We start from the raw sequence: 19,286 nt of genomic DNA on the forward strand, positions 1-19,286 counted from the left end.
CCCAATTCTGCCGCCATTGTCTTATGGTCATCAAGAAATTAAGAGAAGAGGAGTGCCAGAGTCTTGAGGTGTGTGTCTCACCAAACCAACACTCAGCATTGGAAGGAGACCACTGGGAATGAAGATATTTTAAGGACTGCAGTCCAGACCATGGCACCAATGGGCAAGGGATTGAACCAGAGAGTAGAAATGTGGCCATTACAGTAGAAATGTGGTTCATTAATCAGCGAATAGACATGCATTTTTGTAATCATTGTCATTGAATGGCATGTTGCTGCCCTGGTGGCATATCAGATTTAAAATACTCCCAATTAGTCATTGACCAAAGCACGATCAAAAACTCAAAACTGGTATCCAATCAGCCACTTGGATAAAGTGCGGTGTATGCTAATGTATCAGTTTTCTTATTCTGTAGGAAAGCATTGAGCCACTGCTCATCTTCCCCATTCAAGAGACAGACATTACATACAAGGAGGCTACCTACCCTCGAGGTGAGAGAAGCATTAAGTGCAAGCTATTTCTCACTGTTCGGGGATGATAGTGAACCATCAGTGGTTGAACTCTAACTACAAGGCAAATTCCATACCAATGGATCAAGACCCATTAAAAATCCAGGCAGCAAACATTTTCTCTTAAATCTAGCAAAAAAAACAATAAATAAATAAAAATTTGCTTTAAAATTATCAATTTTTATACAGGGCTTCTTGTCCAGATCGATTAGTTATGTCAGTCAGTGAACATTAGATGTGGGAGGTCCGTGACGCGTCCAGTGTTCCAGGTGACTACATCTGCAGGAAGTGTACCAAACAGCAGCTCCTCACAGACCGAGTAGTTCAGTTGGAGCAGCAATTGGTTGCACTGAAGAGCATGCAGATGGTGGGAACATCAAAGATAGGAATTATAGATGGGTGACTGCTAGAAAGGGCAGGCAGTCAGTGCAGGAATTCCCCGTGGCTGTATCCCTCTCTAACAAATATACCATTTGGGGTACCGGTTTCTTTGGGGGGGGGGGGGGGGGGGGGGGAAGAGAGAGAGAGAGAGAGAGAGAGAGAGAGAGAGAGAGAGGAGAGAGAGAGAGAGAGAGAGAGAGAGAGAGAGAGAGAGAGAGAGAGAGAGAGAGAGAGAGAGTGTGTGTGAGAGAGAAGAAAGAAAAGAGATGGCCTGTCAGGAGGAAACAGCAGTAGCAGCCAGAGCAGTGGAACCGCTGCTCGCTCTGTTATTCAGCAGGGATGGTCAAAGAGCAGAAGAACAATAGTCATAGGGGACTCCATAGTCAGGAGCACAGATAGCGCTGCTGTGCTCTTGAAAAAGACTCAAGGATGGCGTGCTGCCTGCCTGGTGCCCGGGATGTCACTGAACGGCTGCGGGGCATCCTGAAGGGGGAGGGCGATACGGCAGAGGTCATGGTACTTGTTGGTACCAATTACATAGACATAGGTAGAAAGAGGGATGAGGTTTTGCATTAGGAATTCAGGGAGCTGGGCTGCAGACTAAAAAGCAGGACCGCTCAGGTTGTAATCTCTGCATTACTCCCCGTGCCGTGTGCTAGTAGGTATAGAAATAGAGGAATAGCGCAGATGAATGCATGGTTTAAGAGTTGGTGCAGGAAGGTGGGTTTTAGATTCCTGGACCATTGGGACAGTGTCTGGGGAAAGTGGGACCTGTACAAGCGTGACAGTCTATGTCTGAACCAGATTGGGACTAACATCCTTGTTAGTGCTGATGGGAGGAGTTTAAACTAATTAGGCAGGGGGAGGGGGACGCAAACTGTTAGCAGAATAGGAACACAACGTATCACAGAAAGCAATCAAGTCAGAGGGAATACAGCAGTCGTAAAGGTTTCAGGAGTGTAAGACAAGGCTGAATGGCCTCTACTTGAAAGCCCGGAGTATTAGGGCGAGGGTTGACACGTGGAATTACGATATAGTCGCCATCATGGAGAGCTAGTTAAGGAGTCAATTACTGCAGTAAGGAGAGATGATATCTTGGGATTGGTGTTAAATGAAGCTTTGTGGGTAGAGTTTAGGAATAAAAAGGGGACAGCCACATTGCTAGGTGTTTATTATAGACCCACAGATAATCAGCAGGAAATTGAGCACCAAATATGTGTGCAATGGGGTAATTATAGTGGGTGATTTAAACTTTCCCAACATTAACTGGGATAGTCATTATGTTACAGGCTTAGATGGAGCATAGTTCGTAAAATGTATATAAAAGAACTTTTTAGCTCAACATGTGGAGGGTCCAACAAGGGTTAGTGCAGTGCTGGACCCAATTCTGGGAATGAAGCCAGACAGACAGTTGATGTGATGGTGGAGAACATTTTAGTGATAACGCCCATAACATGCAATCTCTAGGTCTGGACGAATTGTGTCCCAGGTTACTGCCGAGGAAAGAAATTGCAGAGGCACTGATCCAAATTTTTAATTGCCACAAGTGGGGTGCCAGAGAACTGGACAACCACAAATGTGGTCCCATTATTTAAGAAGGTTGCAGGGATAAGCCAGGGAATTACAGGCCAGTGAGTCTCGCGTTAGAGATGGGGAAACTAATGGAGAACATTCTGAAGGAGAGAATCTATCTCCACTTGGAGAGGCACGGTTTGATCAGGAATAGTCAGCATGGCTTTGTCAGAGGGAGGTCAATGCCTAACAAATTTGATTTAATTTTTTGAGCACGTGACTAAGTGTGTCGATGAGGCTAGTGCACTTGATGTAGTTTACGTGGATTTGAGCAAAGCATTTGACAAGGTCCCACATGGGAGACTTATAAAGTAGGCAAATGCACATAGGATACAGGCAAACTTAATAAGGTGGATTCAAAGGTGGCTGAGCTGTAGAAAACAGTGATGACAGAAGGCTTTGTGACAGGAAGCCAGTGTCCAGTGGCATACCACAGGGATCTGTGCTGGGTCCCCTATTATTCATCATTTACATAAACGCCTTAGATTACTGTGTGTGTGTGTGCGTGTGCGTGTGTGTGTGGTAGGATCAGTATGTTTGCGGGTGACACAAGGATAGGACGGGTGAGGCTGAGAGTCTTGGGCTACAGGAAGATATAGACGGGATGATCAAATAGGCAGAAAAGTGGCAGATGGAATTTAATCCTGAAGTGAGAGATGTTTCACTTTAGAAGGAGCAGTTTGACAAGAAAATATTCAATGAATGGCACCACACTGGGAAGTCCCGAGGAACAAAAAGACCATAGATCTCTGAAGGCAGAAGGGCGGGTTAATAAGGTAGTGAAATGGCACACTTGCCTTTATCAATCGTGGCATAGATTACAAAAACAAGGAACTCATGTTGGAGTTATATGGCAGCATGGTAGCACAAGTGATTAGCACTGTGGCTTCACAGCGCCAGAGTCCCACGTTCGATTCCCCGCTGGGTCACTGCCTGTGCAGAGTCTGCACGTTCTCTGCGTGGGTTTCCTCCGGGTGCTCTGGTTTCCTCCCAAAGTCCAAAGACATGCAGGTTAGGTGGAATGGCCATGATAAATTGCCCTTAGTGACCAAAAACAGTCAGGATGGTAATTGGGTTACGGGGATAGCGTGGAAGTGAGGGTTTAAGTGGATCGGTGCAGACTCGATGGGCCGAATGGCCTCCTTCTGCACTGTATGTTCTACGTTCTTATATCAAATATTAGTGAGGCCACAGCTGGAGTACTGTATGCAAGTCTGGTTGCCACATTATAGGATGTGGTTGCACTGGAGCGGGTGCAGAGGCGTTTCACCAGAATGTTGCCTGGGATGGAACATTTTAGTTATGAAGAGAGGTTCAAGAGGGTTGGGTTGTTTTCGCTGAAGTAAAGAAGATGGAGGGGAAACCTGATCGAGGTGTACAAGATTATAGGGGCATGGACAGGGTGGATAGGAAGCAGCTGTTCCCCTTAGCCGACGTGTAGGTTACGAGGGGACACAAGTTCAAGTTGAGAAGCAGAACGTTGAAGGGGGATTTGAGGAAACATTTTACCCAGAGGGTGGCGACGGTCTGGAGAACACTGTCTGGGAGGGTGGTAGAGGTGGGATGCCTCACATCCTTTAAGAAGTACCTGGATGGCTTAACATTCGAGGATATGGAACAAGTGCTGTCAAATAGGATTAGGACTTGCAGCGGTGCAGACTTGATGGGCCGAAGGGACTTTTCTGCACTTTATTTTCTGTGATTCTGTGAATATACACACACACTGATATCTTTCATTAGTCTGACTTTAAGTTTCATTTTGAAATCTGCATAGCAGCCACACTCACCATGCTTGCACTACACATTCTCATTCAACACAAGATGGCCCCTACCTCCATGCCCATCCTCTTCATTTCTATGCTTACAAAGTCCTCTGTTTTGTCTTAATTTGCCAGTCTAGTTTCATATTTAGCCTTACTTCCACAATACTTCTTGTTCATTACCCCTACACTGATCACAAGTGTTTAAAATTTCTTTAGAATCATAGATATTGGTCTATGGAACCCTCTCACTGTTATGGCACACTTTTACTCGGTTTGAATCTGACTTTAATTTTAGTCAAATACCTTGCACTGATTTTCATTTGCTTTACTTGGTTCAGTTAATCTGTGGTAAAGCCCCATCACCCTGCTAAAATTAGCCAAGATACAATCCAATACCTTTATCTTTGATCCTTCTTTCTCCATTTCTAATGTGAGCATTTGGATTTTAAAATAAACATGGGCGCGATTCTCCGCTGCCCACGCCGGTTGGGAGAATAGCGGAAGGGCCTCCCAACATTTCCCGCCCCATCTTCACACTTCCCTTTGTGGAATAGTGGGGAAGTGGTGGAAGGATTCAGGAGCTCATTATCAACCCATTGAACTGTGTTACGAACACTCCTTCCATGGCCAACAAGTCTGAGTATTGGACTTGGGCCTGGAGATTCTGGTAGATACTACTACTGTGCCACAAATCCTCCAACATTAGGATGGCATTTCCCAAATGTTCGCTAACTTACCTAAACTAGCACTACATCCTTCCTTGTTCGGTATGTAACAGGAATTCTCCACCACCTCCCTCCATTACAAAATCCCTTCCACTTTGGCCACAATCTCTCCCAGGAACACAGGAAAGCTTGACACTGCATTCCTGATTATAGAATGTGCACCCCCCCCCCACCCCCCATACTACACTCAGTATTGTAAACCTCGCCTTCAATTTTATTCCTCTTATTCAATGGTCCATAAAATACTCCCAAATAGATTCCATTTATGGAACCACTAAAGTCAGGAATATTGGAATACAAGTCTCAATTAAGTTTATCAAAGTTAGCCCAGGTCCTTCCATTATAATTGATATCTTGAGGTTCCCATTTCATTTTCTCCATATTGCAACCTCAACCCTTTTATACTTAGTCTCTCATTCTCTCCCTCCCCATTCTCTTCTCTACATTTCCTTTCAATTTAACGTTTTTTCACGGTACAATTAACAACCGATCGGACACATACCTGCTAAGTTGTGAAAGGGAGCTGCTGGGCAATTCAATGGTTTGGTTCAAACTGGTCAAACTAGCAGAATGTTGTGATACTGGAGGCAGGAGTGAAGCAGTGGACACACCAGTGGATAGCGAACTCACACTTTGTAAAGATTGCGACTCAGCTGATTTCACAGTGGGACATATTGTAGCTTAAAAAAAACAAGTTTCTATTTGTAATATTTCACTCCTGCAATTACAAGTTGATTCACAAACAAAAATATGATGCTTAACCAATAATAAAAATACTGTATTTTATTTTTAAATATATTGATGAAAAACAGAAAAGATTTTAAACAGTTACAACTAAGCTCATAATTCTGAAAGTTCTAATGATTAAATTCAATGCTCCAACATGAAACACACTGCCACAAGCAATCATTTCATTTTCAAAATAAGTCATGCAAACCTGACCAGATAATTGACTGTAGCTGCAAGACAGACGATTAAAACTAAACTTTCTTTTAGTGAAAACTATCTATTAGCAACATATACTTTTGTCTCCAATAATTATTGGTGGCAGCTTTAAACTGTAGCTTGCATATCCTCATGATGCAATGTCATAGAACATAGAACAGTACAGCACAGAACAGGCCCTTCGGCCCTCGATGTTGTGCCGAGCAATGATCACCCTACTTAAACCCACGTAACCCGTATACCCGTAACCCAACAAACACCCCATTAACCTTACACTACGGGCAATTTAGCATGGCCAATCCACCTAACCCGCACATCTTTGGACTGTGGGAGGAAATCGGAGCACCCGGAGGAAACCCACGCACACACGGGGAGGACGTGCAGACTCCACACAGACAGTGACCCAGCCGGGAATCGAACCTGGGACCCTGGAGCTGTGAAGCATTGATGCTAACCACCATGCTACCGTGAGGCCCCTAAACACCACCCTCCACACAGCTGTCATAAAACTCATTGTATTATTTTTGACGCCCAAAGACAGCAGCACAAAATTCGACGGATGCAAAACCAACAGAGGCTGACTTGGACCACTGCTGAAGTACGGAACAAAGCAACACCACCCTCCACACAGCTGTGGGTATGCAGTATACCTGAATTACTCATTCGCCATACAGACAATGCCCCAACCATTACCAGGAAGGGTTGTCTTTTCAGAAGACGCGTCTCACTCACAGACTCAAAACTAGATGTTAATTAACTCTCAACATAGCCAAATGTTCTACTGCCCTAGATGCTCCAATGAAAACTCAATATGCCAGAAAGACACAACAAAACAATGTACAGCCAAAATTATTTGTTCAGTGCACATCCTAAATAAACAGCATAATGTACATCATGCAAAACTGCAAGAAGTCCATATCTCTAAAATGATCGTTTAATCAGGGGCATAATATTCTGGTTCTATTTTCTAGAGGATCTGCATCCATTTACACCACATACAGTAATTTATACGAGTTACAGCTTAAGGGATGTATAATGAAAACTCCAAACAATATTATGGTCTTCATTATCCTGGTCATAACCTCTAGTATTGCAGCCCAGTTTAGCTGGTGGGTTCCCAAAGAGATAGCTGCAGAGATAATGCACGCACCAAGATTTTCCAAAATTCCTTAGGTTAGACTAGAGAAGGGTCCCATCAGATTGGAAGTTAGCAAATGTTACACTATTTACAAAAAAGGGAGAGGAAACAATGAACTATAGGCCAGGTATCCTTACATTAGTCATTGCGAAAATGCTGGAATTGGTTATGAAGGAAGTCATAAAATCCACTTAGAAAAGTATTGTATGGTTAGAGCTAGTTAAAATAGATTTACTAAAGGGAAATCTGCTGTACAAATATATTAAGTTTATTAGGAGGCAAGGGCTCATGAATTGTAGGTAATATATTTTTAAAAATAAATTTAAGAGTACCCAATTCTTTTTTCCCAAGGGGCAATTTGGCATGGCCAATCCACCTACCCTGCACGTCTTTGGGTTGTGGGGGCGAAACCCATGCAAACACGGGAGAATGTGCAAACTCCACACGGACAGTGACCCGGAGCCGGGATCGCACCTGAGCATTCAGCGTACGAGGCAGCAACGCTGGCCACTGGACCACCGTGCTGTCTCCAATTGCAGGTAATATATTGACATGGATAGAAGATTGCCGAACAGACAGGAAGCAGAGAGTGGATGCAAACAGGGCATTTTCAAGTTAGCAGGCAGTGATTAGAGTGCCTCAAGAATCAGTGCTGGAGCCTCAGCTATTTACAAACTATACTAACAATTTAGTTAGTCTCTTTATCCACGTTGCCAATGACACAAAGCTAGGTGGAAAGATAAGTTGTGGGCAGGACATGCAAAGGCTACAAAGAGATATGGATAGGTTAAGCGAATGGACAAAACGTTCAAAGAGACATGGATGTACTCATACAAGGAACACAGAAAGTTAGTATCTAAGTATAGCAACCAATTAGGAAGGCAAACAGCATGCTTGCCTTTATTTCAAGGGAATTGGAATACACTACTTGAAATTTATAATCTTCACCCATCAACTGGTCATAGGAAACAAAACTGTTCGCAACTTAACTAATCAGGAAAGTACAGATACAAAAGAATGCTAGGGTCATGGTTTGATTGACTGAGAAAAGTTTTAGAAAAATATTACATGGTATTTACAGTACAGAAACATAGGCCATTTGGCCCAACAGTCATTGCTGATTAAAACTATTTCCTCACATACCACAATGCATTCAATTATGGTGCAAAAGGTAAATAAATTATTGGTTCATAACGAAAAGGAGATTGATCGAGTCTTTGGCCATCACATTGAGTAGTTCCGGGGTGCGAAGGAGGATAGTGCGAGGGGGTGGAGCATAGGGCATCTTGTAAGTGGAAAACTTGCTATTATATGTGTCGGAATAGAGTGCGTTGATATGGGGGGGGGGGGGTTATACTGGAGCTGCTTTGAGTGTTTGGGTCTTTTTCGGGGTACGAGATAAATTTGGACAAAAGCAAATATTTTGTGGTGTTCCATCCGGGGCGGGGGATTGCCATTCTGTAGGGTGGCAACCCACTTTAGATATCGGGGGCTGCAGGCGGCACAGGATTGGGGAGGGGCTCTGTAGATATATTAGTGGTTAGGTGGAGAGGTGAAAGCAGATTTGGCAAGGTGGGATGGTCTTCCTCTATCACTGTCAGGTCGGGTACAGGCAATTACGATGAATGTGTTGGTGCGGTTTTTGTTCATTTTTCAGTGTCTGTCGATCTTTTTGACAACGGTGTTTATTAAGAAAAAAAATTACCTTGCTTAATTTGTGTGTTGGGGGGGGGGGGGAAGAGAAGCGGTGGGGAGGCTCCCGAATGTACTGAATTATTACAAGGTGGCAAATGCTGAGAAGGTGAGGAGCTGGGTTAGAATGGAGGTGTGTGTGTGCGCAGGGGGCTGGGGTTGAGGGCATTGACAACAGCGCCACTCCCGATGGCCCCGGGTAAATATTCGGGGAGTCCGGCGGTGGTGGCGACGTTGAAGATCTGGAGACAGTTGCGCCAGCACTTCAGGTTGTGGGCGGGGTAAAGGGAAATGTTGATTCGGGGGAATCATACATTTGAGGAAGTGGGATGTGAGTTTTCAGAGATGGGAGGGAGAGAGGAGTTAGGGTATTAAAGGATTTGTCTCTGGGGTGCCGGTTTGCGAGACTGGAGGTGCTGGGGAGAAATATGGGTTGGGGCTGGGGGAGATGTTTAGATATGTGTAGGTCTGAGATTTTGCGAGGAAGGCGGTACAGGGTTTTCCGGTGGCACCAGCCCTCAGACTTTTGGAAGAGGTACTGATGTCAGTGGGAATGGAGAAGGGGGTGATGTCGGCCATTTTTGGGGTGATGCTGGGGGAAGGTAAGGTATCGCTGGAGGGGATTAAGGTGAATTGGGAGAAAGAGTTGGGGGACGGTATGGAGGAGGGGTTGTGCTGTGAGGTGCTCCGGAGAGGGAATGCCTCAACTTTGTGCGCGAGGTGGGGCTGATACAGTTAAAGTGGTGTATAGGGTGCTCCTCACAAGGACGAGCTGACTCTGAGGGGGTGGAGGATATTTGTGAACAGTGTGTGTGCGTGCGTGTGTTTTTGGGGGGGGGGGGGGGGCACACGCACAAATCACGTTCATTTGTTTTGGCCCTGTCCAAAACTGGAAGGGTATTTGAGGGAGGTCTTCAGGGCAATCTTGGACCAGGTCCCCCAGAAGCCAATAGACGGGGTGTCGGATTGGTCAGGGTTGGAAGTGGGTGCGGAGGCAGATGTCTTAGTCTTCGCCTCGCTAATCGCCTGAAGGCAGGTTATGTTGGGGTGGAGGTCTGCTTCTCCGCCTTGTGCCTCAGTGTGGCGGGGCTGCTGCTGGAGTAATCACTCGTGAAAGTGAAGTTCGAGTTGAGGGGAAGGATGGAAGGGCTCTACAACTCATGAAAATGTGAAAAAGGAGAATAATTTTTTTTTTAAAACGAGGGGCAGATTGTATTATTGTATGAGGCACTGGACAGATCTCAATATTCAGTGCAGTGAATGAATCTCAAAGATGTGTGTTCTTGAGAGGAGAGTGCATAAACTAGTAAGGTTGAGTAACGGCTACATAGCCCTTCCTTTTCACTTTGAGACAATGCTTCTGACTTGAAGAGTGTATTCAAGACAAAGTTATTGACCTCCACAATTATGCATTACTGTTCAAATAGGGTGTCATCTCCCTCATATATACATTAGTGCACTTTGGAAGCCAAACTCAGTTTATTTAGCGAACCATGTCTAAGTTGCTAAAAGATGCTGACACAAAAAAAAACTTGTATTTAGTGTACAATTAAAGATGTTTTAAAATTACACTTTGGATTAAAGTTGCCTTATTAAAATACCAAACTACATAACATGGGATGATGGAAGTGAGAATTTTACTAACCCTGCAAACTGAAGCAGAACCAGAAGTATTGTTCAAAGTCTTAAACAAGTAGTTAAAATCTACAAGAAATCCATTTTAAACTGTCATTCTGCACAAACATTAACTCAATTTTGACACATGCTGTTACAATACGTTTACATGCTAGCATTGACAACTTATTAAATACTCACCTTCAAGTGCCTGTTGTGTCCCAAGACCATTCTGTAAACCAAAGATACAAATGTCTGACTGGAGTTATAAGGATATCTTATCATAGAAGAAACTTTTTACTAACTATAACAAAAGCAAACCACTATTGATGTGATACGCAAATTAAAACAATGCTGAAAAACACATGGCAGCAGTAGTTTCTCAACTCTCGTCTTGCATCATCCCTTTTGTTACTTAATCACTCTGGACTTCCATCCTATCACAAACCTTGACCTTTCTCACCCTCTCCCCACCTCAGTCTGCACTTGCTTGACAACTTCATTATAGAAATTTACTTAATAGACCATTTGGCCTGACACAGCAGTGCTGACTCTTAAGAGCAGTCATGGTTAGCCCCAAGCCCTTATTTGTTACAATGCAACTTCTCCCAATCCACAGCAAAATCTTGAGTTTTGATGGATCAAGCAGAAATAGTACTTCTTTCCACTCCACAAACCTGCTTGGGTATGTTCAAGCATTCTGGTTTTTATTGTTATCTGACCCGAATTAAAACTTTCTCAAACGCCTGAAACATTATTTAAGCTATGGAGCAGACTTTTCAAATCTACTTCACAAAGTAAGTAGTCTTACAACACCAGGTTAAAGTCCAACAGGTTTGTTTCAAACACTAGCTTTCGGAGCACTGCTCCTTCCTCAAGTGGATCACCTGAGGATGGAGCAGTGCTCCGAAAGCTAGTGTTTGAAATAAACCTGTTGTACTTTAACCTGGTGTTGTAAGACTTCTTACTGTGCTCACCCCAGTCCAACGCCGGTATCTCCACATCATGGCTACTTCACAAAAGCACCAAAGAATTGAGAAATAAGCATGGGTTGCTATTGATTTGCTTTGCTTCACTTTCAACCAATGGTTTGATACTGTTGCATGAAAGCACAAAGAGTAAACTACAAAAGAGAAAAGCAACTCCATACCCTTGCACTTTGATTACAATATCTTAGTATACACTGTGGTTGCAAGGCCCAAATCAGTGTGCAAAGATACCCTAGAACCACCAATTCTAAGTTTCCAATTCTAACTCCAAATAGAGGGCCGAGTATCAAATATGTGCTGCCCATCTGGCTTCAGGTAAAGAGTACTGCAGATTGCAGAATAAGGCATATATGACAAACCCATTCTCCGGCCCCACTCGATGAAGGAGTACACAGACTATACACACAATAGTCAGCTCCAATTTGCACCCCAAAGGTTTCACTTACCTAATAATTGATCATAAAAGTGATCAAAAGCAGGCAATATGGGCTGCATTGCAAAAATGCGTGGGGATTTAAGGAACACCCACACAAAGCAGATCCCATGTGGTGAACAGCGGAGAAATGAATCTAACAAATAAAATAAGCTGGTTTCAAGCTAGAATAATCTTTAGTATGGTCACAAATAGGCTTACATAGACTGCAATGAAGTTACTGTGAAAAGCCCCCAGTCGCCTCATTCCGGAGCCTGTTCGGGTACACAGAGGGATAATTCAGAATTCTCAGCTGGTAAGGTAACTACAAAGACATGAGGGAGGAGCTGGCCAGAGTTGATTGGAAAAGGAACCTAGCAGGGAAGGCAGTGGAACAGCAATGGCAGGGGTTTTGGGGGGGGGGGGGGGGGGGGGTTTATTCAAGAGGCACAACAGAAATTCATCCCAAGGAGGAGGAATCATGACAAGAGAGAAGATGATCAAATCTGAGTGCATGCTAGCTAGTAATATAAAAGACGACAGGAAGTGTTATTTTCAATAGATAAAAGGTAGGAGAGGGGTAAAAATAGACATTGGACCACTGGTAAATGTGACTGGAGAAGTAATAATAGGGAACAAAGAAATGGCAGATGAACTGAATAGTTACTTTGCATCAGTCTTCACGGTGGACAACACCAGTGGGATGCCAGAGCTCCAGGAGAATCGGGGACAGAGGGGAGTGTAGTGGCCATCACTAAGGAGAAGGTTCTGGGGAACCTGAAAGGTCCAAGGATGGATAAATCACCTGGACCGGATGGACTACACCCCGGGGTTCTAAGAGGTAGCTGAGGAGATTACGGAGGTATTGGTGGTGATCTTTCAGGAATCACTGGAGGCAGGAAGGGTTCCAGAGGACTGGAAAGTGACCACTGAAACACAGCTGTTTAAGAACAGAGGGAGGCAGAATCATAGAATTTACAATGCAGAAAGAGGCCATTCGACCCATCAACTCCGCACCAGCCCTTGGCAAGAGTACCCTATTGAAGCCCACACCTCTACCCTATCCCTGTAACCCAGTAATTCCACCTAAACATTTTGGACACAGAGAAATTTAGCATGGTCAATTCAACTAACTAGCACATCTTTGGAAATTATAGGCCAGTTAGCCTGTCTTCGATCATATGATTTAGATTGTTTGGAGACATGGGCGGAGAGATGGCAGATGGACGTGATTTATTTAGATTTCCAGAAGGCTTTTGACAAGGTGCCTCATAGAAGACTGTTAAATAAGTTAAGAGCCCATGGTGTTACGAGTACGATCCTGGCATGGATAGAGGATTGGCTGACTGACAGAAGGCAGAGAGTGGGGGTACAGGGGTCTTTTTCAGGATGGCAGCCAGTGACTAGTGGTGTGCCTCAGGAGTCTGTGCTGGGACCACAATGTTTCACAATATACATTAATGATCTGTGAGAAGGAACTGAAGGCACTGTTGCTAAGTTTGCAGATGATACAAAGATATGCAGAGGGACAGGCAGTATTGAGGACACAGAAGGATTTGGACAAGCTAGGAGAGTGGGTAAAGAAGTGGTAGATGGAATACAATGTGGAAAAGTGTGAGGTTATGCACCTTGGAAGGAGGAATGGAGGCAAAGGCTATTTTCTAAATGGCGAAATGCTTAGGAAATCAGAAGCACAAAGGGGCTTTGGAGACTATGTTCACGATTCTCTTAAGTTTTTTTTTAATTTTTAGATTAGCCAATTATTTTTTCCAATTAAGGGGCAATTTTAGCGTGGCCAATCCACCTACTCTGCACATTTTTGGGTTGTGGGGGCGAAACCCACGCAGACACGGGGAGAACGTGCAAACTCCACACGGACAGTGACCCAGAGCCGGGATCGAACCTGGGACCTCAGCGCCGTGAGGCGGTTGTGCTAACCACTAGGCCACCGTGCTGCCCTCGATTCTCTTAAGTTTAACAAAGAACAAAGAAAAATACAGCACAGGAACAGGTCATTCAGCCCTCCAAGCCTGCGCCGACCATGCTGCCTGTCTAAACTAAATTCTACACTTCTGGGGTCCGTATCCCTCTATTCTCATCCTATTCATGTATTTGTCAAGATGCCCCTTAAATGTCACTATCGCCCGTGCTTCCACCACCTCCTCCGGCAGCGAGTTCCATGCACCCACTACCCCCTATATGTAAAAAAACAAATTGCCACGTATATCTCCTCTAAACCTTGCCCCTCGCAACTTAAACCTACGCCCCCCAGCAATTGACCCCTCTACCCTTAAAAAAGTTTCTGACTATCCACTCTGTCTGTGCCCTCATAATTTTGTAGACCTCTACCTGGTTGCCCCACACCCTCCTTCGTTCCAGAGAGAACAAACCGAGTTTATTCAACCTCTCCTCATAGCTAATGCCCTCCATACCAGGCAACATCCTCTTAAATCTCTTCAGCACCCTCTCTAAAGCCTCCACATCCTTCTGGTAGTGTGGCGAACAGAGTTGGTCACGATACTCCAAGTGTGGCCTAACTAAGGTTCTATACACCTGCAACATGACTTGCCCATTTTTAGACTCAGTGCCCTGGCCAATGAAGGGAAGCATGCCGAATGCCTTCTTGACCACCTTCTCCACCTGTGTTGCCCTTTTCAGTGACCTGTACACCTAGATCTCTCTGACTGTCAATACTCTTGAGGGTTCTACCATTCACTGTATATTCCTTACCAGTATTAGACGTGCAGATTTAGCCTGCAGTTAAGAAGGCAAATGCAATGTTGGCATTCATGTGGAGAGGGCTAGAATACAAGGCCAGATATGTACTTCTGAGGCTGTCAGACCCCATTTGGAGTATTGTGAGCAGTTTTGGGCCCCATATCCAAGGATGGATGTGCTGGCCTTGGAAAAGGGTCTAGAGGAGGTTCACAAGAATTATCCCTGGAATGAAGAGCTCTCCGTATGAGGAACGGCTGAGGACTCTGGGTTTGTACTCATTGGGATTTAGAAGGATTGGGGGGGGGGGGGGGGGGGGGGGGGGGGGGGGGGGGGGGGGGGGGGATCTTATGGAAACTTACAGGATACTGCGAGACCTGGACAGAGTTGATGTGGAGAGGATGTTTCCACTTGTAGGGAAAAAAAAAAGCTGAGTACATAATCTCAGAATAAAGGGGTGATGGTTAAAACAAAGATGAGGAGGAATTTCTGCAGCTGGATGGTGGCGAGGTGAATCTGTGGAACTCTTGGCTGCAGAAGGCTGTGAAGGCCAAATCACTGAATTTCCTTAAGTCAGAGATAGATAGGTTCTTGATTAATAAGGGCATCAGGGGGTATGGGGAGAAGGCAGGGGAATGGAGATGATAAAAATATCAACCATGATTGAATAGTGGAGCAGACCCGCGGACCGAGTGGCCTAATTCTGCTTTCATGTCTTATGGTCCAAATCACAACCATCTTCCTTTGTGCAAGGTATGTCTCCAGCCAGCGGAGATTTCCCCCCAATTCCCATCAACTCTGTTTTAGCTCGGGCTCCTTGAATCCATACTCAGTCAAATGCTCCTTGATGTCACCAACAGTCACTCTCACCTCATCTCTGGCATTCATCTCCATGTCTGGACCAAGGCTGTAATGCAGTCTGGAGCTGAGTGACGCTGGCAGAACCCAAACTAAGCGTCAATGAGCAGGTTATTGCTGAGTAAGTACCGCTTGATAGTACTATTGATGACTCCTTCCATCACTTTGCTGATGGAGAGTGGACAGATGGGGCAGTATTTGGCTGGGTTGGATTTGTCCTGTTTCTTGTGTACAGAACACACCTGGGCAATTTTTCACATTGTTAGGTAGATGCTAGTGTTGCAGCTGTACTGGAACAGCTTGGCTAGGGGTGTGGCAAGTTCTGGAGCACGTCTTCAATACTTTTACCGGAATATTGTCAGAGGAAACCGAGATGGATCATCCACTCGGCACCTCTGGCTGAAATTGTTGCGAAAACCTCAGCCTTGTCTTTTGCACATATGTGCTGGGTTCCTCCATGACTGAGAAGGATATTTGCGGATCCATATCGGGTCTCCTCCCAAGACCCCCAGTATCACTGATGCCAGTCTTCAGCCAATATGATTCACTCCACGTGATATCAAGAAACGGCTGAAGGGGCAGCACGGTGGCCTAGTGGTTAGCACAACCGCCTCACGGCGCTGAGGTCCCAGGTTCGATCCCGGCTCTGGGTCACTGTCCGTGTGGAGTTTGCACATTCTCCCCGTGTCTGTGTGGGTTTCGCCCCCACAACCCAAAAATGTGCAGAGTAGGTGGATTGGCCATGCTAAATTGCCCCTTAATAGAAAAAATAATTGGGTAATCTAAATTAAAAAAAAAAAAAGAAACGGCTGAAGGCACTGGATAGTGCAATGGCTAGGTGCCCTCACAATATTTGGGCAATAGTACTCAAGACTTATGCTCCAGAACATGCCGCATGCCTATGCAATTTGTTCCAGTACAGATACAACACTGGCATCTACCCAGCAATGTGGAAACATTGCCCAGCTGTGTCACAAATCCAACCCAGCCAATTACCATCCTATCAGTCTTCTCTCCATCATCAGCAGTGATGGAAGGAGTCATCAACAGTGCTATCAAGCGGCACAACTCAGCAATAACTTGCTCGCAGATGCGGTTTGGGTTCCGCCAGATCACTCAGCTCTTGGCATCATTACAGCCTTGGTTCAAACATGGACAAAGAGCTGAATGCCAGAGGTGGGGCGAGAGTTACTGCCCTTGACATCAAGGCAGCATTTGATTGAGTATGCATCAAGGAGCCCTGGCTAAACTGGAGTCAATGGGAATCGGGGGAAAACTCTCCACTGGTTGCAGTCATACCTGGCACAAAGGAAGATGGTTGTGGTGGTTGGAGGTCAATCACCTCAGCTCCAGGACATCACTGCAAGAGTTCCTCATGGTCGTGTCCTAGGCCCTACCACCTTAAGCTGCTTCATCAATGACCTTCCTTCCCTCACAAGGTCAGAATTGGGGATGATTGTGGATGACTGCAAAATGGTCAGCACCATTCACAACTCCCAAGATAATGAAGCAGTCTTATGTCCAAATGCAGCAAGGCACAAGTGCCAGGCAATGACCATCTCCTACAAGAGAGGATTGAACCATCGTCCCGTGACATTCAATGGCATTACTATCGTTGAATCCCCCACAATTAACATCCCGGGGGTTCCCATTGATCAGAAACTGAACTAAACTAGCCATACTAATACTGTGGCTACCAGAGCAGGTTAAAGGCTAGGAATCGTACGGCGAGTAACTCACCTCCTGACCTGACTCGCTCTCTCTTTCTTCCCCCCCACCCCACCAAATAGCCTGTCCACCATCTACAAGGCACAAGTCAGGAGTGTAATGGAATACTCTCCACTTGCCTGGATGAGTGCAGCTGCAACAAGACTCACGAAGCTTGACTCCATCCAGGACAAAGCAGCCCGCTTGATTGCTCCTCCTTCCATAAACATTGAAACCCCCCCCCCCCATCACTGACGAACAGTGGCAGCCATGTGTGCCATCTACATTTGATGCACTGCAGGAACTCACCAAGGCTCCTTTGACAGCACCTTCCAAACCCACAACCACTACCATCTAGAAGGACAAGAGCAGCAGATACCTGGGACCCCCACAAACTGGAAGTTCCCCTCCAAGTCACTCACCATCCTGACTTGGAAATATATTGCTGTTCCTTCACTGTCACTGGGGCAACATCCTGGAACTCCCTCTCTAACAGCACAAGGGGTACACCTGAAGGACTTTAGCAGTTGAAGGCAGCTCCCCACCACCTTCTGAAGGGCAACTAGGCATGGGCAATAAATGTGCCAAGTATGACTGCAACCAGTGGAGAGTTTCCCCCCTCACTCCGTAACCAGCGACGCCCACATCCAGCAAAAATGAATTTTTAAAATTAAAATACACCCTGACACACTCCTCCCCATACAAAACCTTCATCTCCATTTCACTCATGTAGAATGTATCCAATTTGGATCAAGAGACATGCCAACTTGTTTATCTTCTCTCCACCTACTCATTTCCTATCCCAGGGTATCTCAGAGTGGGCGGGTCACAGGCAGGTGTCAGAATGGTCATGGAGCAACAGTTCTCATATGCAACACCTGTGGGGCCCCTTTTAAATACTAACAAATTTTAAAAGACTGTTATCCAAATGGTATCTGGGAGAAAATAACAATTCTTACTGTACAGCAATGTCAGAACACCAACAAAAATAACTAATTGGTAAGTGAGCAAATACAGAAAGCTACAGCTAGCACAGGCAGATATGACCACCAGGTCACCTGGTAAATTCTTGCAGCTCATATGATGCACTGGTTGCTAGGTTTTTGGCAGCAACTGTCCCGGAGATATGCTTGCACCGTGGTCTATCCCGGGGAGCAGGGTTAGCAGAGGGCCAAAAGCAGGGACATGCCACGTATTTGATCACCAGTTGCGACGGAAAGTGATGGGATGATTGCGGAAACTTCACCCGAGAGATTTGACTAGAACTGCATTTAAAAAACATGAACCATGCAAATTGCAAGATGAATGAATTAATCCATTCCCTGGTCAATAAAACATGGGCGCTCTTTCAAGTATGAGGTGGTATGCAACAGGGAAAGAAGTGGGCTATTCAGCAACCCTCCAGGCAGAATGTATAGCAAGTATATTCAATAATACAAAATTGTCAGATGTTGATGAAATAATTATGAGAAAGCTTTGTTCAATATCCATCATTTGATTAATGACGACCAGAAGAGTCAGTTTGTCAGTTGTCTATAGGGCAGTTTTAATGGTTGTCAGCATTCATCAATATTGATGAACTTGTCCAGGATCACACAAGAGAGGTACTGGAAGGCTGCAAACAGTTTTGAGCCTGCATTCATCGTGGGACATTGCCTTGAGGGAAAGTGAAGGACGAAGACTGAGGAAAGGAGAGCAAAGAACAGATATCACTGACAATGCTGACATAAATTTAATGCACCGGGGCTATTGGATACTGATTAACAGGAAAACCAGGTGGGTTTTTTTCCGTCCCTTATACTGCCTCGACTCAGGATAAACTGGGTAAGCAAACATCTCATGAGTCCCTAAGGTCAGCCAGTTGACAAAAGTGGGTCCCGGGAAAAAAAAGTTTGAAAAATACGGTCCTATTGAATATCGCTAAAATCTACTCCGAACTCTTGGGGCATTAACCTCATTCTCGTTTTTGAAGCTAGTTACAAGGTACGCACGAGTATCACAGTCATGTCCTGTCAAATTATTTCCTTTTTGTCCATAATTAGTTCCATCATTCCTTTAATAATCCTTTCACTTTTTAGAAGAATTTCAGGTTCCCTTTCATATTACTCACTAATCATCTTCTACACTGTGCCCTAAAATCCTTTTTCAATTATTCCCCTCTATTTTGCCAGGTTTACCATAAGACATAGGACACATAGGATATAACACATACCATATAACATATTGGAGCAGAATTAAGCCACTCGGCCCATAGAGTCTGATCCGC

At 44.9% G+C, this 19,286-nt stretch overlaps 1 protein-coding gene across 3 annotated transcripts in view; it reads right to left on the reverse strand.

The window, feature by feature from the left end:
• ubap2a (ubiquitin associated protein 2a) overlaps positions 1-19,286 on the reverse strand; it is a 160,885-nt gene that overhangs the window by 43,047 nt on the left and 98,552 nt on the right. For all 3 annotated transcript variants that reach the window (XM_038790694.1, XM_038790693.1, XM_038790692.1), the window contains 2 exons: positions 10,541-10,571; positions 5,453-5,630 (listed from right to left, as the gene is read on the reverse strand). In XM_038790694.1, the coding sequence (XP_038646622.1) occupies positions 5,453-5,630; positions 10,541-10,571 (209 nt within the window). The remainder of the gene's footprint in view (positions 1-5,452; positions 5,631-10,540; positions 10,572-19,286) is intronic.

Source organism: Scyliorhinus canicula, chromosome 3, assembly GCF_902713615.1.
Source record: "Scyliorhinus canicula chromosome 3, sScyCan1.1, whole genome shotgun sequence".
NCBI classification, from domain to species: Eukaryota; Metazoa; Chordata; class Chondrichthyes; order Carcharhiniformes; family Scyliorhinidae; genus Scyliorhinus; species Scyliorhinus canicula.